Source organism: Styela clava, chromosome 14 (genome assembly GCF_964204865.1).
Source record: "Styela clava chromosome 14, kaStyClav1.hap1.2, whole genome shotgun sequence".
Taxonomy (NCBI): Eukaryota; Metazoa; Chordata; class Ascidiacea; order Stolidobranchia; family Styelidae; genus Styela; species Styela clava.
In genome coordinates, this window is record NC_135263.1 from 5,207,631 (window position 1) to 5,232,232 (window position 24,602).

Below are 24,602 nucleotides of genomic sequence, written 5' to 3' on the forward strand. Positions count from 1 at the left end.
TTTTATTGTTTCAATCTTCAAGAAACTACACGATGAAGAACTAATATTAAACGTCAAAACAGAAGATCAACACCCTACTCGCGAAATCAAGTTTGTGAACGAGTTCTCTCTACTACGTCATCAAAGGCCACTTTATGCAAGCGGTAAACGTCAAAAATTATGTAGATTCTACAAAAATGTTTGCGTGATAACCCACCGCTAAATGAATACTCAATCTGAGAATGGCTTCGATCGTATATAGTGGTGAAAAAATAAGTGTGTGAGCGGCACCTTTATGTATCGATATCTCCTAGTTGGTTTCGATTCAAAATGGCACTCATGGCTCGTTTGAAGCGGCACCTTTATGTATCGATATCTTCTAGTTGGTTTCGATTCAAAATGGCACTCATGGCTCGTTTGAAGCGGCACCTTTATGTATAGATATCTTCTAGTTGGTTTCGATTCAAAATGGCACTCATGGCTCGTTTGAAGCGGCACCTTTATGTATAGATATCTTCTAGTTGGTTTCGATTCAAAATGGCACTCATGGCTCGTTTGAAGCGGCACCTTTATGTATAGATATCTTCTAGTTGGTTTCGATTCAAAATGGCACTCATGGCTCGTTTGAAGCGGCACCTTTATGTATAGATATCTTCTAGTTGGTTTCGATTCAAAATGGCACTCATGGCTCGTTTGAAGCGGCACCTTTATGTATAGATATCTTCTAGTTGGTTTCGATTCAAAATGGCACTCATGGCTCGTTTGAAGCGGCACCTTTATGTATAGATATCTTCTAGTTGGTTTCGATTCAAAATGGCACTCATGGCTCGTTTGAAGCGGCACCTTTATGTATAGATATCTTCTAGTTGGTTTCGATTCAAAATGGCACTCATGGCTCGTTTGAAGCGGCACCTTTATGTATCGATATCTTCTAGTTGGTTTCGATTCAAAATGGCACTCATGGCTCGTTTGAAGCGGCACCTTTATGTATAGATATCTTCTAGTTGGTTTCGATTCAAAATGGCACTCATGGCTCGTTTGAAGCGGCACCTTTATGTATCGATATCTTCTAGTTGGTTTCGATTCAAAATGGCACTCATGGCTCGTTTGAAGCGGCACCTTTATGTATAGATATCTTCTAGTTGGTTTCGATTCAAAATGGCACTCATGGCTCGTTTGAAGCGGCACCTTTATGTATAGATATCTTCTAGTTGGTTTCGATTCAAAATGGCACTCATGGCTCGTTTGAAAGGGCTGACAGAGCGCATTTCAGGAAAATAAACAGATTGTTTGTATCACATCTTCACATACTACTACTACTACATCACTCGAAAAATAGTTTTTCTCAATTTTTTTTTTATTCAATTCTGAAAAATACAGCGCGGACCACGGGTTGGACGACTCTGCTCTAGGTCACTATGAAAAAAAAAAACACAAATAAATATCTGAAGTAACACACTAAGTAGTGCACTAATATATTAACAACAGGCGTTGGTCAGAAAATTGCTATTCATATAAAGCCATTTGAAGACGCGGTATGTTTCAATTTGTTTGGGAATTGCAACAAACCAGAGCTGTAATTTTTTTCATATTGGTCAATTAATTTTGTCTACTTTAGAGCAAGTTAACATTTTAAATACGAAAACTGCAATATGGAATATTCTGCAGACAATAATATAAATTGGATAATAAATAATGAGCAGGTAAAATTAAAGCCTGAACTTCAAGATGCAAATACTTGACAAAATGTTGACATCGTTTTTAAATGAAAGCACCTTAATATTTCTAATATGTTTTTACTCCAAATAAGTCTTTTGTAATTTAAACATGAATCATGAATCAAACAAAGGGACAAAGAAGTTGGTTACATCTTGTAGAATAAATAAGACCTGGTTTCTAATCGTGATTGGGGATTATTGGCAAGGTAATTTAATCAGGAAAAGGGAAACAACTTGTAAGTGTAATTCAATACATTTGGTTGAAGAAGCAATGAAATTTGTCTATTTGGGGAAAAAAAAACTTTTTGCATGTCAAATATTTGCATGTCAAATATTTTTAATAACAACAACAAAATTCGATGGTTATCAATTTTGAGGCACTTTTGGAAACACAGTTTTGTGCTAAATAGTGATTCAAAAACATTTCAGGTATTCAAGGCAAACTAATATTCGGCAGTTAGTATGCAGAAACATCTAAAGCATTGCAACTATCACAAACTGAAAATAGTAATCTATAAAGGCAAGAGGCGGAAAATGGAAGAAATAGAAAATTATTGAAAAAAGCTAGATGGAAATATGCATATTTCCCTATTTGATATTATTAGCTACCTACATTGCAAACAGAAAACTTCGAATTTTAAAGTAACTGAGAAAAAGCACTGAAATATAATAAAAAATTTCTTATTTATTGGGAATATTGGGTTTGGCTAACGGGAGAGATGGTGAACACATCTTAACAAATTCAGGATTCACACATTACAAAGTTAGGGCTTTTCAAACTGGCCCCTCGCTCCTCACACCAATAACTTTCACTACATGCCATTCGGGATGAGTGCATTTATTTAAAGAAAATGACTAACTAATTTTTACTTTCATTTAGAAGCTTTTTTGTTCTTAAATGTCACAAATGAAATAAATGATGGAAGAGAGTTAAAAGCAAAACTATCTATATTTCTAGGAAAACTGGGCACCATAAGTGTCGAAAGTATTTGGATAAAGGCCATAAATCATGAAGATTTGAGAATAAATGGTATAAATAGCAATCAAGTTGTTTAGCACTTTTATCCTCATTTCATCATAGTTACATACAGCAAATAACTAAATTAGGCAAGGTTGCTCAAAAACAGTTGTAACTAAAAGAGTTAATTTGTTAATTGCACCACAATTCCGCAAGGCAAAAATATATTTTTTTACAGTTCTCTATACTATTGAAGGTAATATGCACGTAAATAAAGTTATCAATACAAAATATTAAACATAAATATCCACTAGGTAAATTATCTGAAGCAATTGCAAATTTTGAAGCTTTTTTGGCAGAGGCGTGATTCATCCAAAGTATAGGAATATCAGTCACCTGATTCTATCATTCTGTGTATCGGAAACGCAGGACAGTTACCTCAACAAGACTGAATATTGTGAAGAAAAATTTGCATGAATGGATCATGATGTTGTACAAAAAAAGCTATAGCCTATATCACAAATGAAGAATATTGAGCAAACGTTTGACTGAGAACCGGGATAATTCAGCAATACAAAAAGAAACCTAAGAAAATGGTTGGTACCATCCATAAAAAATGTCCAAGTGACTCAATTTTATGCCTAAAGTATTTCAAATCAGAGCATGTTATGCAATCATATATATATACCCCAAAGCGTAGGTACCTCAAATAATAAAACATGTAACAAAACTGGTGAAATACATATTGATATTGCAAAACTAACTTTTACCATTTCATATCACCCCATGAATACTAGTATTGAGTAACAGGCTCTTGCTTGCATGTTTCACTATGAATAAGACTGATTGCAATTCACAATATTCAAAATATTTTCTGCTAATGTGAGAAATGAGAGAATACTATGTATTATCATAAAGGTACTCGTATCGATTACAATATTATTTTCATACTTAACTAGGTCACAATATTACATTTTGACAGTTTTAAGGCTTTATTCTGGGCGCTCCGGAAGTATGTGTACCAAGATGGCGCACAACCTGAATCCTGCCCTGTCGTGCGGCAATACTTGGGGAGCGTCGTATTCTGTGACAAAACAGAAACGGTAAGAAATCACTTTTCTGTTGAAGGGCAGCAGTTTAGATACAAGAAGCACGAACAAATCTTTTTCAATCCTAGTAACTGCACTCCAAAAATCAGCGCTCCGGAAGTATATGCACCAAGATGACACACAACCTGAATCCTAACCCTGGTACACATATTATGTTCAGGTTGCGCGCCATCTTGATGCACATACTACTGGAGCACCCAAAATTCAGTACCATTATAAATAGAAGAAAACATACATACCATGATAGGAAGAACACAAGAAAAATAAGAGAATGGATTATTTACTGACACAAAGAAGATTACAGAAACAATATCAGCTGGCAAGAATGGCGAGTAGAAAGAAAATTTCAGCTAGGAAAGCAGTGAATAAACACAAAATATAAATGAGGAAAAAGGACAAGATACAGGCTACAGATATATACTGCAAAACATCATACTTTTATAAACAAAAATAACACTTGGAAAAACGACTAAATTTAACACAAAAAAACTGCATTTACACAATTTTTATAGCTAAGTACCTTACAAGTAACACACTCAATAATTTTTATTTAATATTTATGTTCGATGTTGACAATAAGTTTTTTGAATTTGGTTTTGTTTTATAATGTTTAAAATAATGTCCACCCAATGCCCAACTGAGCAGTCTCAATTTGTGATTATTATCAATGACGCGAACACCATATAACCAATGAAATTTGCATTTTTCAAAAAGGATGGTTTGTTCACGAGATGTGTCATTCACAACAGTTATATAAATCCTAGAGGAGCATTAAACTAATTTTAGATGAAATACCTTTGCCTAAACTGAATAAATTCTAAAACCGTCAGCAAATGATCAAACTTTTGCTTCATTGATCATATTGAATATTTCCCTGAATAACCTCTTATATTCTGGAATCGCCTCCACACTGCTGCACCTTGATACATTGCTGATATCTGCAGTATTTATGCTTGTACCGGCTTCGGAAGCAATAGAAGATTCTGTGAAAAAGCTTGAAGTATCATCGGTGATGGATTTTCCTGCTTCAGATGTAGGGGTCGCGACCCTTTCTGATTCAATACTGTGTAGAAGCATTTCGTATTTTCCCAACAATGTTTTGTATTGGGTATCCAGCTCTTGTACTAATGATACATTCTTTGGTTCTGATTTTACTCTACTACGGTGGCATTTTGACAAGTTATTCATGGCGCTGGTGTTGCTTTTTGTGGCATGGTTTGTGCAAGAGTCATTCATATTGATATTGGAAGTTTGAGATAGTATTGGGCTTTTCATGGGTGTGCTGTTTGCGATTTGTAGATACTGCGACATAGGAGTGCAAACTTGAATTCCTGGTGAATTAAAAGAACATTTGTTTCTGTGACCCAGACGAGGTACCAAGTTGATCTGAAAAATAAGAATCATATACATGAAAGTGAGGAACTAATATAGGATTTCTATATTTACACAAGGGAAGAGGAAAGTCGATAAGACGGCTTACTCATATGGCGAATCACAGCCTCTCGTCCGGTTACCAGTCCCTGCCAGGTATGGGTTTAGTTGGCCAGTTATTAGTTGTGGAAGAATGGTTACTGTTACCACCCTACGGCGGCGAGGGGTCCAGCAATCCTCTCTTACATAACTATCCCCACATAGGATTCAAACCTGCATACCCACGCAGGGTAATCAGAGGTGAGGTGGCAAGCGTATTAAAACGAGCGTAATAAAACATTTTACAGTCAAACAAACTTACCCCATTCTGTTGTTCTATACTTTCTTCATCTTCACTGTGATCAGAAAAATTAATCTCATTATTAGTAAGTTCTGCAGTAATGTTTGGTGTGCTCTCAGCAACAAATGCCTAGAAAGAAAAATTACGCAATTTAATGTAATTGTATTTATGTTATCAAAAGTGTTACGTTAAAAAAAAAAGTTGAGAAGCACTGCCCTAGGCTTTGAACTGAGATGGGTCTTCCCGTAGTATGTGCAACAAGATGTCGGGCACCAGAACGTCGTATGTGTATCAGATTACCGTTAGGCCATAATTTCAGGTACAAATACTGTGGGTGTCATTTGGATAGTCCCCGAACTCGTAATAGAACTAAAATAAGGGAAATTGGAATAAAATTATGGCCTAATCCTAGTCTGGTACACATACTACGTTCCAATGTCCGCCATCTTGTTGCACATACTACGGGAGAGCCCTGAGATGGGTAATATGCAATGCCAAAACAGATGAGCTAAACATCATATAAAATGGAATTAATACAATTGAAATTCCCTTCTACCTGTCTGTAAACAACTTTATCATATTCTTCAATAATTCTATTCAATCTTTGCGTCATTTCTCTTTCTTCTTGTAGTTTCTCAGAACACTCTTGATTCTCTTGAACAACTGATTCTAATTCCTTGCGAAGTTCTTTTACCATTCTTTTGTCCATTACTGAAATAAAAATAATCAAAGCGTAATTATAATTTCATGTCTTTGCTGTGTATCGGGCCCTGGAAAAGCACCACTGATATCCAACCAATTTCATGAATGTGAGGAAATATTGTTCATAAAATGTAACTTTTTACGTCAAACTTAAATGACCTGCCAGTCTAGGTGGTCAAAATTTTTGGCCCCTGGTTCCAAAACCATGCCAACACCTGCTCTACACCATTGTTTATAAAATTTGGCCCTCTGTGCCCTTAGGGGGCAAATGACAGGTTCTGTTGGGGACATACGCAAAGGCCTTATCTAGATACCATTATCAATGATTACATTAATACAAAGAAAATTGTTTGCTTATTGCCCATAGTTCATTTATTTTTTCACTTCCGTTTCTTGGCGGCGTTTCTTAATAAACGTGGTGAATGACTGATGGAAACCTGTGGATATTTTATGTAGAGCAGGTCAGGCAGGTCAAGAGGGGCCATGCATCAAAAAAGTTTGAGAACCACTGCACACTGGGCCATCGTGTCCATAAATCACATACCAAATACTAGCAATCAACAATCCAGCTATCTAACATGGTATATTACCTCCTTACGATTTAAGTAAAGTCTGGAATACTCAACAAAATAAGGACGCTTCCGGTCCAAAAATTGAAAGCATAAACTATAGATAGGGAGCTATAGATATATTCCATTTCCTTTAATGATAATTTCCAAATTCGATATGGAAGCAAAATATCACGGTCAGTGTTAGGAGGCTGAAGTTATTATTCATCAGAGACTTGAAGTGACCGGAGTCCTCTATATTAAAAAACTCGAAGCTGTCATTAATGAGGCCTAACTTTATGATCAACTTAACTAGAGTTGGACTAGCATCACCATTTATCGAAGAATCAAGTTGTTTACCTGGAATGACTCAAACTCAGACTAATCCCAGGTATCAGGTTAGGCCATAGTTTTAATCCGGTTTATCTTATTTTATTAGTTCTATTACGAGTCCGGGAACTGTTTGTGATAGCCAAGTGAATATACACTCTGTCCATAGGCTTCCGTCCCTTTGCACAACTTGATGTAAAGTAGGCGAACAAAATTAGTTACCTCCATATTGGTACAAACACTTCTGGAGCATCGACTCGTAATCAAGCAACCGCCAGTAAGACTTTATATTAGTGATTAATTTAACTCTGACTCAATGGACAGATAATCCATAACTCGACTTGACTGACTACTCAGGGTTTAAGGACCACTACCCAACACTTATCGCGATCTCGAGAGCATTTGAATTCCGTAAAAAAAAAATTCTAAGATATTATTGACTTACTTTGTTGTGCTTTCAAATTTCCAATAACTTCATGTAAAGCAGCCATTTCAGCATCATTGGTCGAATCTTTCCTTTCTCTCTCATTCAATGAATGACTGAATTCTGATGAAGTCTCTAGTAACTTCTGAACATCAACTTCTATGAAATTAATGCATATTTAATGAGATATATTTTCCAATGCCTGTATTCAAATATTTAATGGGATGCTTCATATCTTCACCTGAAACAAAATTTAGAAAAGCGGACACTGATCTTTACAAAGATAGCAGATTACTTGGAAAAGATTTGTATCCTTCAGATCACTATATTTATTCTATTCATGACGGGAACATAGGCTGGTCAATGTGTTAGCTGCTAGGCTATCATACATGTGAGTTCACTACAAAATGACATACGAATCGTACAAGGAATGGCCAAAATTGAAAAATTCGCTAGTTAGAATACATTCAAAATAAAATTTTTCAACATGTAATATCAAAATAAATCACAAATTTAGGTGAATATACAGATAGAATTTGTATTTGTCAATGCAGAATAGTCGTCAAGCCTGATTTTCTATTTTTCTCAGTGCAAAAGTTTGCTCAAGGCAAGCTCAAGTGAACTCACTCAAAAATAATAGAGATTTATCATTGAGCGACGTTACAGAAGACCACCAAAGTGCCAAGAACTATTACAAATTACAGAGTGGACGTGTGTATCAGTGAACACCAACCGACACGAGTTCTAAAACAGTTCATTGTCAACATAATCAGAAAAACAGCTAAAAAGCCAAATAACTCTGAAGTTTTTGAAAATAAAATTTGGTGTTCCAATATCGAGTTGTGTAAAGGGACGGAGGAAGCCTATGGATAGGGGGTATATTCACTTGGCTAACACAGACAGTCGCAGAACTCGTAATAGAACTAAAATAAGGAAAATCAGAATAAAATTATGTACCTCAGTACCCCAATTTCAAACGAAATCGAATAATATATTCGGTTCGGGCATTCTTGCTTTCACATATTGCAGATGAACAAAAATACTCTCACCTTCTTGTTGGAATGTTGGCAAACAACCATGTATTGTTCGTCGTCTCATTTTCTCTTTAGCCTTCTTTCCTTCGTGTAATTTACGAATTGATTCAATCTCGGATTTCAATGTCTGAATTTGATCTTCTTGGCTCTCACAGACACTCATACACCTTAAAACATTGTTTGTATTAATCACTAACAGATTGAAAATAATTTTTTGAGAATGTTTTTGCAAGTTTACTAAATATGGACATTTCAGTATTCTCATATAGATATGAGTATATAGAACTGACATGGGACAACTATAACCTGTGGGCCAAATCCGGCCAGTTGGATGATTCAATTTGGCCTGCCTAATGCTCCCACAACCAAAGTAAAACCAAATGTTGATGTTTTAGATGAAAAATAGCTAAAGGAATTTGGTATTGTGAGAAAATTTGATGTTCTCCACTTCAACTTTTGGAACACTGTGAATATTATTCATAAAATGTACTTTTTACATCACACTTCGTCCGACAGTCTAGGGGGGCAAAGTATTTGGCTCCTGGTCCAAAAACCTTGAGAAGTATACATGAAATAACAATGAAATTTTTTATGCAGAACTTTAAGATACCGACCTGTTATCCTGACCGAAATCGCAGCAGGATAAGAGTCAATTGCCTTTGCTTGACTCCATGTTGACATTGATTTTATCTCTTATTTTTTAGTATGAATAAGGTAACCAACCTTGACTGACTGAGTATTAAGAAGTGTAATGTAACAAGGCAATGAAGAAAAATAATAACAGCATGGGGATTAACATACTACCGTACATGCTTTGTAATCGCAAGACTAGTAATTGAATCTCACTTTGTCACTCTTTCCTTCCATTCTTTTGACTCATTCTTTAACTTCCTGTTGGCAGATTCAAGTTCTTGATAATTAACGTCCAGTTGTTCAAACATTCGAGTCTTTGATTCATTGACTTCTCTCAGCCATGTCAGCTGTTTGTTCAAGTGCTGAAAGAAAAGTGGAATAAAAATACTAATTTACGGATACTAAGGTAATTTACGGACCTACTGTAACCTTCAACATTCATTATTGTAGAGCACTAGGTTATCAAAATCAATTGACAGTAAATCTGTCTGAAACCAGTTTTGTGACAATTTCTTTCAAAACAAAACCTCTCCTATGGAGCTAATGACTTTTCCTACATTTGTGCAAACGCACATAGCAAGAAAATGTAGTTAGACTTGTAGACGATAGTTGAATTATATTTAATATGAGCCAAGTAAATCTTGTACTGAAACGAGTTTCCACTATTTCCTTGTTATTACACAAAGCATAGGACATTAGTTCAAAGAATGAGTATTGGTAATCATCAATCAAAAAGAATACAGGTCAACTTAGACCACAGTCACACACAAATGACCTGACACAATTTCCCACACACCTAATTTGCCTACCAGATTGAAAGAAACAAAATGCTTTCATATTGTGAGTTGTCTGACTTTTGAGTCACTCAGATCGAAAAAAGTGTAAATTTAAGCATGATTGAATGGGGTGAGTTTTCATTGCGCAATTGAGACAGTTTTATGATCACACAATAATATTTGACAATTCTGTTCGATTCGAGGAAAATATTCGGTTTAATCCGAATAAAAAAAAATATTCGATTTTGGACAGCCCTAATTGTGACTAAATACTTATGCAAGCCTTATGTCAAAGGTATTATTAAGTTCTTTATCTAACAAGAGAGCTATGCTCAAATATATGGACACGTAGCGCCACCCAATGGCAATAATTTTGATGACGTCATAGCGAAAAAAAAAGTAATAGCCTTCTGGAGAAAAATTTTATCTTCAACCACTGAAAATTTCAAAGCAATTGGTTCAGTATTCGAAGACAAAAGCGATTTTTTAAAAATGGAGACGGAGACAAATAACAATAACAACAAAATTTTGAAACGATCGTTATGTCCACATCGTGTCCAATAATGCTAGAATGTATCATATCTGATTGGAGTTTGCGTGGATTATGATCCAAATTTCAGATTACAAAGACTAAAAATACATTGCACTAGTTAACAGAAGGCAATGAAGTTATCAACATCTTCACTATGACATAAAGTTGAAGGTTGCAAGTCAATGTTTGGGATGGAAAGTCAAATTGTGGAAACAGTTATGCATATAGTCAACAGGAAATGATTCCAATATCCGGTGAAAAATTATGACTGATGGTAAATGACAAAAAGAAAGCTATAATTGGGTGTGATTATTATATAGTTTGACATCAGAATGATTTTAATATTAACCAACTTGAAATGGTTCCTGTAAAAAATCTACTAAGAGTATAAATAATATAAACATTTAGGGATAAATATTCAGGTCTTGCCCCGTAGAATGCCCTGGCGGCCTCGGCTCACTCGAGTTGTTTTTAGCTTCAGCTTTCCCCCCTATGGGCCTTACCTTATCAATTTATTGAGTAGGCTATTGGCAGGGCATAATAGAAAAATGATTGAATTTCAACAGTATATGCGTCAATTATGAAAATAATCAAGAAATAGAAAACTAGCGTTCATGTATAACCCCAACCTTCGTGGTATAATATATAATCGTGAGATTCTTGAATGGCATATAAAACTTCTAACCATGGGAACATTAGTTAACTGTTAAATGATTGTTTGCTCGAAGCAGCAAAAACTGGAAAATAACTTTGGTATTCTCTTTTTCAAATTGTCAAAAATTGCCATATTCAAGAGGATATCTGCATCTAATATTATTGTGGCAATATGATATCTTCATTTTGTCGCATTTTGAAAGGGCCAATCAATCTAACCATCCACAAAAATTCTGCTGAACTAACGAAAAAGTAAAGATATTTGTTTTGGCATCTTCCATATTTTTCACCTTTTAACCCAGTATGTATGACAATTAGTAGTGAGTGGTCAGGTCAGTGCAATGTTTTTATAAAAATATCAAACCTCAGCATAACAATACTAAATGACGCACATAAAAAATTGACTGATCATACCATGTCAGCATTCTGCAGGAAATGTTTCCAAGTTAGGCATAAACTGTCAAAAAGGTTCACTGTGTAACTGTATGTCCTTTTCAGAGAAAAATTCCCAATTAAATTGACATAAACAAAAGAAAATTCAACAAATTTAACTTGCAGAATTTGTAGGATTGGGAAATTCCAAGCATTTACATATGAAAAATGAATAGCAAAGCACTTAATGACCTCTCCACAGGCATTTGACACCTTTTTGAGGTGAAAATTAGTGACAAGAAAAGACCTGAGAATTTGACATTACTGCCCAACGCAGTCGATTGATCAAACCCTTTGTATGATACAACTCTATAATCTTGGTTGAATTTTGCATTCATAATTTGTCATTACTAACAGACACAGTCAACTGATCAAACCTTTTGTATGATACAACTCTTTTTGCATCCATAAGTAACAAAATGTCTTCAATCGCCAATAGAAAATTACAAAATGGGGTCGCTGGAATGATAGAGATCCCACACAAAAAGTAAAGTCATCTCGAGAAACCGCGTTTCTGATCACTGTATTCCCCTTCCACATCAATAGTACTAATCTTAAAAAACTGATTCCAGATTTCAGCAATTAATATCTTTGAAATGTTTTATTTTGTATAAAATTTAACAGAAATGGTGTATGAATAAACACATTAAAATTTGTAACCGTCTAATAATTCAGAACTTTTATATATAACTTTATATTTCACTTTATAAAAATTTGTTACACCAATAATAAATTAATAAACCCAAATAAAAATCAAAAGCAGAAATGGCAGTTCTGAAATACCACTAAATGAAACAAATTCAAGCAATTTAAATAGTTCTAGCAACAGAACAAACTTCATATATTAATTCTGAAGACCAAAATGATTGAGTGAGTATTATAACCCTTATTAGGCGTTTCACAAGTAGGCTATGTGTACCAATATGGGGGTAACTAATTACATCAAGTTGTGTTAACGGACTGAAACCTATTCACTTGGCTAACACAGACATTCCCCGAACTTATGATAGAACTAAAATAAGGAAATCGGAATAAAATTATGGCCTAAACCTAACCTGGTACACATACACTACGGGAGTACCCTTTATTACATATCAAAAAAAGCAATTCTAATTTGTTGCAATATTTTCAAATTTGTACAGTGACTCTCAATTGATTCATGAAATGAACTAGAACAGGTATATTAAAACATAACCACATAACTTGCTGTACACAATTTATCAAAATAATTAGGAAAATTTGAAAAATGTAGATATATTGTGAATATAGAGCATAATTACGACAAAACGCAAATTGGTTAATATATTGTATCACTACTATGTTAGTGTGTGGGCTCAAGTGATTTATCACCAAAACTGCATTATACCATGATAATGTAAACTTTTTTATACATGTTGATTTACCAAATTTCATTATAGGCATATTAAATTTGAGTGAAGTTCGTTCGAAATTATATGATAGAATTTACATATTTATCCTGGGTGAGAGGAAATCGATAAGATTGCCAAATCATATGGCGAACCACGACCTCTCGTCCGGCTACCAGCCCAATTCAGGTATGGGATTAGTTAGCCAGTTATTTGTTTTCGAAAGTATGGACTTGATACCAAGATCTCCATCCATGATTATAATAATACAGTTCACTTCTCCACAGACTGAGAAGATGTATTTATCTATGGGTATGATCAAAAACATAAATAAATATATATTTATTAAACCAATATTCTTAAGAGCAGTGATGGACAAAAAGAAGTGTAAAAGCAAGATAAAAATTTTCCATCTCTCAACTGAATATTGATTAACACACAAATAACAAATAAATAACTTAAATATAGAAAAGCTGTTTACAGAATTAATAATAGGAACTGAATGTACAATTGGGATTCTAGAAGTTTGTAATGCATTTCTGCCACAGTGTATAGCGAGACAATTCATGAAACAGTACACAGATTAAAGTCGTCTCTATTCCAGTGCGCCCATGCCATGTACAACGGAAATGAATGCAGAAATTGTGATTTCAAAAATAGATTTAAACAAAACCACAAAACCGTAATGCAATCTTGACATAGTGCGGTCAGAGGATTCATGAATTATTCCACCAACTCAAAATGTTTTAGTCCCCATGTCATGGACACGTCACTGCCTTGATTATTTTTAAACAAATGCAGTTGCTAGCAAGCCCACATCTGTCTAAGATTTGAAATATCCCTCAGAGATACGTGCACAGAGATAAAGTTCGCTTCCATTTTCATGGCTTGCAGTTTTCAACAAATATCAGCTATTATTCGACAACATCTACGCTGGAAACGTGAGGCTTGCCGTGAGACTCTCGACGACTATAAGTGTCTTTCAATGAACTATCCAACTCATGTGTGATGACAGTACTTCTTCTCCTAGCCAATCGGCTTGCTTGAAACGGTAACAGCCAAGGAAAAAAACGAATTCTCCAATTTTTGAAAAGAGCGACTTCTGCCAGCAGTTGCATAACGAGACTGACATCATAAGGAAGGTCGAAAACAAATGCAACTTCAGCAGAAAAAACATATATTATCGGAATACATGCTAAGTTAATAACCATGCATATTCCTAATATAACGACTGCTCGTGTCATTGCTTTGTTCAATGAGCTGTTAGTACGTTTTGATGCACAATCTCCGGCACGTCTTTTATGTTTCCAGAGCGGGTAAATAAACAGAGCTAACAAAGTAAGTTGTGTAAGAAACATAAACCCGAAATCTACGGCCCAAATATACGACTCAGTTTCCCCTAAATCTTCCAGACATCCATGAGGAGTCCCAAAATATTTTCGCGTCGGAAAGTATTGAATCGTTCCAGCTAATGCTCCCAAAATAACGATCACTTCGATTCCATTACTAACAACTTTAATGAAAGTTGAATTCAACTTTATAAGAGCCGATGACGAATAAAAATATCTTTGTCGTACCCAGAGGATTGTCCAAAGAGATAAAGAAGCAAAGAAATACATGACGACTTTGAAATCATATATTGAGTTACAGACTTGGTCGGAGACATTCTTTATCGCGAGATTAACAGGAATCACAACTCTTAAAAATGTGCTAAAAGCTGCAAATATGCACAAAATGTGGAATGCAAGTCTATATTTTCCTGTGGAATCCCTTTTCACATTTTTTCTCATTGCACAATAGAAAGCCTGCGCTATGAAAATGTAAAATGAAATCACAGCTATGGATACTGATATTATATCAACAATAGTACCAGCTGTTTCATCGTAAAACATAATACGGCTTGTGTTTTTATAATAGTTTGTAGTACCATTCCCACTCCCATATGTTTTGGTTAATGTATCCATTTCTTGAGTTTCGTTGTTTGTTAATTCCGTAAAATAGTCAATTGAATAAATCAATGAACGCTGGTTTACCATAAAATAACCTTCATTAAATAATAAAATAAATATGTTACAAACAAATTAGAAAATAATCAACGGTAACATTGCGTGGACGAGAAACTCCTTTAATGCGTATTCCTAATGATTCTGTCGCTAAAATTTTACATTTATTTCCCATGAGCTGACTAATTTTCTTTTTAATAATTTCTAAGAACTGACATGGGCTAATTTTACAAAGCGCGCAATAAAAAAAACTACCGTAGTGATTGCTATACAACTTAAAGACTATTCCTTCCTTCCTGAACTAGCTTTTCTAATACTGCATCTAACCATTAGTCAATTGAAATGAGGATATCGTTATAGAGCGCAACATTAGTAGTATAGACATTACTGAAAGACCGCATCATTTAGCGTACGTGCTCGACCGAAAAAATGACAAAATAATTCCGCTGAAATGAAAGACACTGCATTACATCAGTTGGTTTCTGTTCAATTACCGAGACAATGAGGAAATAATATTCCAACGCACACTGTGCATAATTTATTTGTGATTCACTTGTGTATCTAGATGAGTCAAAGGCCTTTTCAATCTTAAATTCATTGTCTGAGATACCAAACTTTCCAGAAGGAAGAGAAAGCCAACTAATCTCAATTTTAAAAAATATTTCTATTGTTTTTTGAAAACTGCTATAGATACAAAACAATTTTAACCCTTTCGCAGCTTGGTGGTATTTTGAGTCAACGAAAATTCCATCTATTTGAGCTAACCATAGTCCAGTTGCTATAACTCTAAATAAAATAAATAGCTAAAACAGAGTTTATTTGTATTTCTAAATGTTTTACCTGATGCTTCTGATAGATGGCAACAGTAACACATTCCTAAAAAATTGAATTTTGCTAAAATTTCCATATTATTAAAATTTCTTGATATAACATATGCATTGCTTTTTAATGACATTTTTATGCTTTTTACGGACATTTTTTATAACTGATATTATAACCAGTCTGAGATATCAAGAAATATGATCACAGGCTTAGATCTCACGGCTGATCTTTGGTATCGTTAAAACTCTACCAAGTATGAGCGAAATTCCGTATCAATCAATCATTATCATTTGCTGACAAATGCATAATAACTTAAAATAAAATCAGGGTAGATATACATTTTTTCGTTTTTATGACTAAAATTTAACATGGAATTTTCTAGTTTCAAAAGCTTAAAATGCCTGCCTGTTTAAAATCATACACAAGCACCTTATGTCGCCCTAACAAACTGAATCTGCTCTTCAAATTTCAGCAGAGTAAGCATATGAAACCATATGCCAAGTCTATTCCCTGAGCAAGCATTTCTCCCTTGAATTTGCGAACTCAATGAAACGTTAGAAAATGTAACAGCAGACATCCTTTGTCATTTAAAATAAGTCTTAAATAATTTAAGATTTTGCAGATCGGGACACAAAATGTGTCATATCACAGCCGAATCTACATTTATAAATTATCCATAAATAGAGTATCGGGTTGTCTCATGCCACATATGTATTTGATTCATTTCATTCCCTATTTCTTTGTTACTTTTTTAAAAGTCACATTTTCCCTGCAAAAAGACTTTGGACAGGATGCTTCCCTGACGAGCACAGCATACTATAGTCGCAATAATGTGACCTGCACCATTTTATATTCCCAGTCAGTCTCAAAATAACTGGTCATTTATTCTCGTTCCACCAAATCGACAACAAAATGAAATATTAAAAGATTTACCTTGTTCTCAAGAATGCTATTTTTAAAAATACGTTCAATCAAGATTGATTAGAGAGTTTCGGAGTATCGATTTCACCCAATAGTAACATGAGAACATAATTTATAAGAAAGATGAGTATGATGAGCAATGAATTGAACTGGAAATGAAAAATGGGAATTTGTTTTCTTTTCATGTTTTTTTGACAATGCCGTAGTAACATGAGAACATAATTTATAAGAAAGACGAGTATGATGAGCAATGAATTGGACATGACTTGAAAAAAAAAATGCAAATGTGTTTTTTTTTTATGTTTTTTTACAATGCCGTGGGCCGTGGCATCTATTCCTGTATGATATTAAATGTAAATATAGATTTTATTTTTAATTTTAAAATCTGCAGAGAACAACTTTGCAATGCTGAAAAATTTATTTATAACCATATACAAAAATCACCTAATCGTTTCAAAAAAATTTGTCCGTAAGCATAGATGAAAAGTTCCAATACTGAATTGTTTTGAAGGAGAATGTTTTTGTATTGTAAACTGATAGGCAAGAGAAACCGGCAGCAAAAAAAAATTCTATCTTATTGCTGTAAGATGAATGAGAACAGGGGTGCATAACGCCAAATTTGGCACGCCATACGCTCAAACCTGGCATGCGAATGGTTTTGTAAAAATAAAAATTGTATTTATGATATGCATTAAAATATCATGTTTCTATCAAAATCAGCAGTTTTTCAGGACATTACGGTAAATTGTTTCAATAAATAGATATTCGTTATTATGTATTATTATTGAAATTCGTTTGAAGTGTGTTTTATGGGAGTTAATTTACAATACCAACGATTGTGTATGGCCCGCGACAAGATTATTTTGAAAAACTTGGCACGTGTCCTCATTTAAGTTGTGCACCCCTGAACTAGAGGATATTTTTTTAAAACCCTACTCTACCTATACTCTTTAATTGCTTTTATATGAACTTATAAAATAACTAAAATGTAAGCATGGAGTCTCTTGAATTTGCCGTAAATATATTTATCATTATTAAGATTCTAGATTCTCAGATATGCAGCATAGTCATGATTTGAGTCAATGCTAATCAAAATAAAATTGAATTGGGTATCGACAATAAGAAACACAAGTCTTTCAATGCAGTTTCCCACCAGAGAAACTCTCACTACCTAGTATTACCTCCCACAGAGATACAATAAAGAAACTAGAAGTCCTTTGATGAACAAAATTATGAATCATGGTTTCATACACATTTTGTACAGACATCTTAAAAAATAGGTTTAAAAAAATCCAAAAACAGAATGGATAGATAGGAAGAGTGTTTCTTAGATTAAAATTTAGTTGAATTATCGGTACTCGAGAAGTATGTGAGCCAAGATGGTGGACTCCGGAATGTAGTATGTGTACCAGGTTAGGGTTAGTTAGGCCACAATCTAACATACAAATACCATGGGAGTCACTTGGCTAGTCCTCGAACTTGTGATAGAACTAAAATAAGGAAAATTGGAAAACTGGCACACATACCACGTTCCGGTGTCCGACATCTTGGTTCACATACTTCGGGGGTACCCAAGTATCCACTCTGTAAAGCTCAACATATAACATTACTTTCAGAAAATATAGACTCTGAACATGGTAGTAATGAAAAAATAATACTTCCTCAGTAATAATGCTGAGACAGGGATGAATATTTCAACAATCAGAATCAGAAGCAAGCATTTTTAAATATTGAAAGTTATGACTCTGAGGTTAATATCCCGGATATTTAAAATCTGCTACCGGTATACCGAATTGAATTATTCACTCTTTAAAGCTTAACATATAATAGGACTATTGGAAAATACAGACTCTTAATAATTAACATGGTAATAATGGAGAGAAAATGCTCTAGTAATGATACTGCTGAAATAGTTATGAATATGTTAAAACAGTCAGCAATTTTGATATTGAAAGATATGACGTTGAGGTTAATATCCCGGATATTTAAAATTGGCTATATTTCTACTCAAGGTCAATAAAAACAACTCTAATATTCCGAAATATAATTCCTGGATGTTTCTTTTGAAGAAGATGGCATCTAGGAAACTGTTTAGAACATCAGATCACAGTACTCTGTTTATAGTAATCTCAATTCAACAATGTCTCGTCAAGCCTCTCAAACTCTAGACAATTATTTGCTTTCACACTCAAGAGCTTTGAGATGTATTCATAAATGTATGGAATTTTAAACTAAATTTAGTTTCTCTCTACATGATGCCAACTATTTAATTAAAATTCAATCCTGAATTTCTATCAAGAAACTATAAATGCGACTGAACTTCGCCAACTAATATTATCTCCTTGATATCCAAAACCAAATATAGTAAATCTGATGAAAAAATAGAAAACGCTTCTCCTTTTATAAGCATCACTGTGTTTGGATAAAACAACCAATATAATTAGTCACATGCATCAGGCTGATTAAATGACATTTTCAACCAGGAAGTGACAAGATGTTGGAAAATTTTTATTAGAAACTGAAGCACTCCGTTGTGACTCAGGTCATTACACTTTCCTGAATATAACAGTCATTAGAAAAAATAGAATATTAATAGCCCAATGCAATAAATTAACAAGAATTTATTTGACACAGTAATTGACAGTTTCTAACAGTGAATCATACTTCAACTTGATTTCGGTTCCAATTTCTAATGGTGGAAGGTAACACTTTGGGAGAGGGAAGCAATAAAATCACTGATACCAGACTTAAATAGTAGTCTAGTACACTAGTAGTATAGTCAATTTGCCAATGATTAATTATAATTTGACAAATAAATCTGAATTAGTTTGCAACAAAATTATATATTGTGCCATTCCTATTGCATACGACATAATTTTAGTTGAAAAGTCAGATTTTAATCAATATTTTGAATCATCTGAATTCGTAAAAATAACTTTCCCGAATTGGATTATTTTGAAAATTCTAAGTAACTTAAATTCTTTGAATAAGGATTTGATGATAATCGAGCCATTTTCTATTATAGTCCATATTCGACTCAATCTGAGATATATAAGAGTGTTAGCCTACTTAAAGTACTGGCCATCTCAGGCGCAGACATAATAAGGAACCTTAATTCAATTAGATATCACATTTCACAATCAGCTGTTTATTGAATATACCCAAGAGTCTAATATGAAACCCATTTACTAATACATCTGGGTGTACAATTCCCCATATTTAATTTCAAAGATTCGTGTCTCGAAAAAGTTCAAAGAATTTTGAATGAAATGCTCTGATCATGTTAATCGTCATCAGACAGTGAAGTTTCAATTCCATGCAAGTCCGTTTTTCCCTAAGCTGGCTTAAAACATGACTTTTGCTGGATAGACACCTTTACAAAGAACACTATTAGGACTGAAAAATCCAGAATCTTCTTGTTCACTCATTTTATTTCAATAATGACAATTGACAATATACGATGACAATAATGAATAAATGATTCCATCAACTAAAAACTTTCAAAAGCAAAAAGTACATATTTCTTTGAAACTTTACAATTTGACAGCAACTAAATCCTACATAAATATTTACAAGAATTAAAATATTGCAAAAACTTTGATGGAGAAAGAAATTTTGAGTCACGTCATATTTTACAAGAAAACAATAGGCTTTGACGATCGAGCACTTACGTCAAGATATTTTACATTGGTTGCGTCTAATCTATGGTTCGTTGTTCAATCTTAGTAAACTCAAATATAGAGTAAAGAACAGACGTAAGAGTAGAGTATTGAGCGCACCAGAAGTGTGTGTACTAACATATAGGAACTAATTTTGTTCGCCTACTCTAGATTAAGTTGTGTAAAGGACGGAAACCTTGGCTATCACAGTCAGTCCACGAAATCGTAATAGAACTAAAATAAGGAAAATCAGTATAAAATTATGCCCTGATCCTAACCTGGTACACACACACAACAAGAGTAAGGTATTGTGCTGTATAAGGCAGTATTTGCAATTTGTTGCATGCCTGCGTAAAATATCAAAGAAATTGAACCCAAATATGAAAGATGACAGGATATATTTCTGAAATAATATCTGAAATTTTTCTAGGGTTTGATTCCATGATACTCTTAGCAATAAAGAAATTCTCTAGGTTAGACAGAAAGTATTTAAAGATATAGGTTTTTCAAGCAATGATTTAGATCGGTTTGGGACGCATAATAGACAAATCTCATGAAAACTCACCCCGACGGAAAATTTGTATAGCTGTAGGTACTCAGTGGAATTAGTGATTATATTTATCACATTTCAAAACATAATAACTCATTAAAGACTACAATGTTTAAACATCGAACTCCAAGAATAGTAACGTAAAGTATTTTTATTTACTGATAGTTTATTCATTCTATCAAGATTACTGGTATTGTACCAAGAGTAATACAAAAACCAAAATAGTATACATTATTCCAGCTTAATACTTTTCATTTATCAATGCTATTATAGGATTAAACAATTATTGGATGACAACATGGGCAATGACACCACAAGCATTAGTAACAATGTGTCATCAACAGCTACAAGTCAAGTTGAAAATTTCGACTTACATACAGCGTGGATAAGTATGAGGGTTTTGTCAGGAATAAACTCTGTAGTGTTCGTATATGTTATGATAACACAAATATTATACTGTGCCTCAAAACTGAGGGCAACATCTTCTGATAAACATACAAATGCAACTAATATCCTATGTGCTATTGCTTCTTTCCTAGTATTTCTGAGAGTTGGAATTCCAATTGAAGAATTTTTGGATTTAAATTCTGATTACAATTGTGGCATCACAGTTGTATTCAAAGGTTTCACATATGGACTGGGACTAACTCTACTATGGTTGGTATTGTGGCTTCGTCAGAGAATTTTCTATAAATCTCCAAGTTTGAAAGAACTGACATCGCCTTTTGTTAAGTTTCTCAGCGGTGCAACTGCAGTGGTACTCATTCTAGGGTTTGTAGGAACACAAATTCTTTTTTATACGACTCAAAAGTACCATGGAACACCAGATGGATGCCTTATTGAAGAGGAAGCATTTGCATCATCATTATGGGGATTAATGTTCGGATCTGCATTTATAATGCAAGTTATTCTTCTGTGTCTGTTTGTATACCCTCTGATCAAACACAAACAAAATATGAGAACATCAGCAACCAACACAAATTCATCTATAAATAAAGTCATTGTGAGAGCAGCTGTTACTTCTTCTATTTGTATCATGGCAAATTGTGCAACGACCCTTGTTAAAAGTTTCGTTTCCCGAGAGATGATCATTATAGTGACATATGTGCATGATGTCAACCTGTGTATTGAACTTATGGCAGTTATTGTATCGTTTAAAAGTTGGAGAAAAAGACTTTTTCCGTGGAAACAGCAGTGTTGGAAAAAGGGCAGAAATGAAAGCAAAAGCTTCAGTTCTTGATTTATATTTAAAATGTTATTCACTCAATTTTGATTTTTGTAAAGTTTGTTTTAATGTATTGTATAGCATTGTGTTCGATACATATCATGTGAACTCTCACAAAACTAATGATTCAGCAACTTCTCCCTGTGTTTGTTATTTCAAAAGCAACACATTCGCTACATATTCATCCATAAGTTCATATCATTACCAGTAAGTAGCCTACATATGAATGTCCGGGTATAAAGTAATCATTATGGAGTACAAACCGCAAAATAGACAAGGTCCAGTTCTTCAACAACTTGTGATATTGGGCAGCAGTAAATTTACATGTATGTATGTATATATGTTTATTTGCCTCAAAAATGTAACAGTAACTGCATATTGAATAAACTATATTAAAGAGACAGTATACATGTTCAAGACCTTACTGGCCTAAGACACAGATGTGCGACATGTAGGCTACACCTAACAAGTGAAACTGCAGTTTGGGGTGGCTGAAGTTGTAGCAGGACAACTGACATGAAATATACAAATAAGCACAAGTACAATACACAGGACAAAGAAGTACAACACAACGGTGTGAAGGATGGAAAACAGGTATAAATCACCACTTTATGTGTTTTTACAATAAATATTACGAAACACATGAAGATCTGTCTAGGACATGACCTTGCCAGAAACCTATGATTGACTTCAACCTTCCATCAATAACACCAACTACACTAGATAACCAAATATTTCACTTTGAATGATAATTTGACATTGTCAAATATAAAATGCTCACATCAATTTCCAAGCTTTGTTCTTCATTGCAACATCTCAGTTGATAATTCAAAGTATCGAGCTCCTTGTTTTTCTGAAGTAAAGTTTTACCAAGTCTGGCTGCGAGCTCAAGATCTTCGTAATAATCATCACCTGATAAAAAGCGAAATTGAAATTGTGCTTCTGGAAATTATCCACTGCCAGCTACATTGAAAAAATTCAGGCCACACTTAATTAACCTCAAATTGAATCTATTAAGCTACTATAAATATACCAAAATGTTTTTCAAACCATATACCTGTATAATCAAAGTTTTTAATAAATCAGTGAAATTAGTTACTTTTGTGAGACAGTACTAACAGCCCAATCCAGTCATGGGTATAAGTAATCAGAACAATCTCATTCTAAAGTATGAGTGCTGGTATTTTTCCTCAGATTTGTTAGTTCATTTTGAAATTTCCCATACATAATAAAACACACATTATATGAAATGTAGATTTCAGGAGAATGAGCAAAGCATCTTATGAAGTTTTGAAATCATAAAAAAGTGTATACGCTAACTTCCAACAACATACAGACATAGGACTAGATGAGGAAACTTGGGTTATCGAACAACCATGACAACAATCAACTAAAAGTTGCAAAGACTGAGTATAACATGTATTGGGAAGCTGTAACAGGTCAAATCATGCTAATGTCTGAATATTGACCCAATCATAGTACCGTACTATAGTCTGATATTACAGGTAGTAAGCATTATTCAGTCATTGGCAGCATGTAAGGCAGTAAGGTTAACAACAAAACCGCTAAAAAAACAATAAATTCAGAACCAAAAAATGAAGAAGATTACTCACTTGGTGTGACTAATTGATCTCCATGTGTAAATCCGTCCCACACATATTCATGTTCTTCATTGCTTGCACTGTTGTTACTCGCACTTGAAAAAGACCTTTCTCCCTCCATCCCTGTGCTTCGACTTAGCAATGGCAACGAATACATTGAATCTTCAGTCCGTCTTGGTTTATTTGAAAACAATAAACACCTACTTTTCACACTATTTGTTTGATATCGATACCTTGAACAAATTGAAAATTAACGCTTTGACGATTCCCGCAATCATAGCAACAAGCCGCTTCGATTAGTAGGTATATTATCTCAGCGCAACCTTTTCTATACGTGTCCCACTGCACAGTTTGGGTACCAGCAAAACAAACCTGGGTTGATTTATTATACCGGTATAGAATATGTCCTGTGATCAAAAGTATTAAATCGAATTTATGTTCGCACACAATACTCCCTTTCTTACAAAAATATACAATTAATTAAATTTAAATTTATACATCCATGATGAATATTTATCACCGGGCAAAGTTTTGGACATGCTTCCTGATTTTAGAAGGTTTTTCTCTCATTGATATTCATTTATCGATCGCGTACAGCAGACAAGCGCTTTAACTGATTTTCGTTGCGATCGGGACAATTTTTAGGACTTTCTCAGTTTCTCACTGATAAACGGAAATTTCGCCATTTATTAAATTAAATTGAAAATTAAATATTTATGCACAAATTTTCGAGCAAGCAAAATACTAAACTTTTTTGTCTGAACCAAAAAAGGAAGTGGATATGGACATGTAAAGCAAATGGCAACTTTTGAAATTTAGCAATTCCAAATATTATGGGAAATCGTTAATACATAGCTGTGCGTGAGATACATACTATCGCTCATTTTGACCTTGACTGAATCGAATTCAATGAA

General features: G+C 34.0%; 2 protein-coding genes across 2 annotated transcripts; both read right to left on the bottom strand.

Moving 5' to 3' along the window:
- Window positions 1-1,315: 1,315 nt before the first annotated feature.
- Window positions 1,316-24,081, bottom strand: LOC144431954 (cerebellar degeneration-related protein 2-like). Its single transcript, XM_078119816.1, has 8 exons — window positions 23,701-24,081; window positions 22,869-22,999; window positions 9,360-9,508; window positions 8,529-8,680; window positions 7,501-7,638; window positions 6,032-6,186; window positions 5,497-5,604; window positions 1,316-5,150 (listed from the first exon to the last, which is right to left on the bottom strand). Exons 1-8 carry the CDS (start codon window positions 23,843-23,845, stop codon window positions 4,602-4,604), a joined length of 1,527 nt encoding a protein of 508 aa, XP_077975942.1. The 5' UTR covers window positions 23,846-24,081; the 3' UTR covers window positions 1,316-4,601.
- On the bottom strand, window positions 11,285-18,075 carry LOC144432103 (uncharacterized). The gene has a single exon (XM_078120176.1). It carries the CDS (start codon window positions 14,941-14,943, stop codon window positions 13,822-13,824), a length of 1,122 nt encoding a protein of 373 aa, XP_077976302.1. The 5' UTR covers window positions 14,944-18,075; the 3' UTR covers window positions 11,285-13,821.
- Window positions 24,082-24,602: the final 521 nt, after the last annotated feature.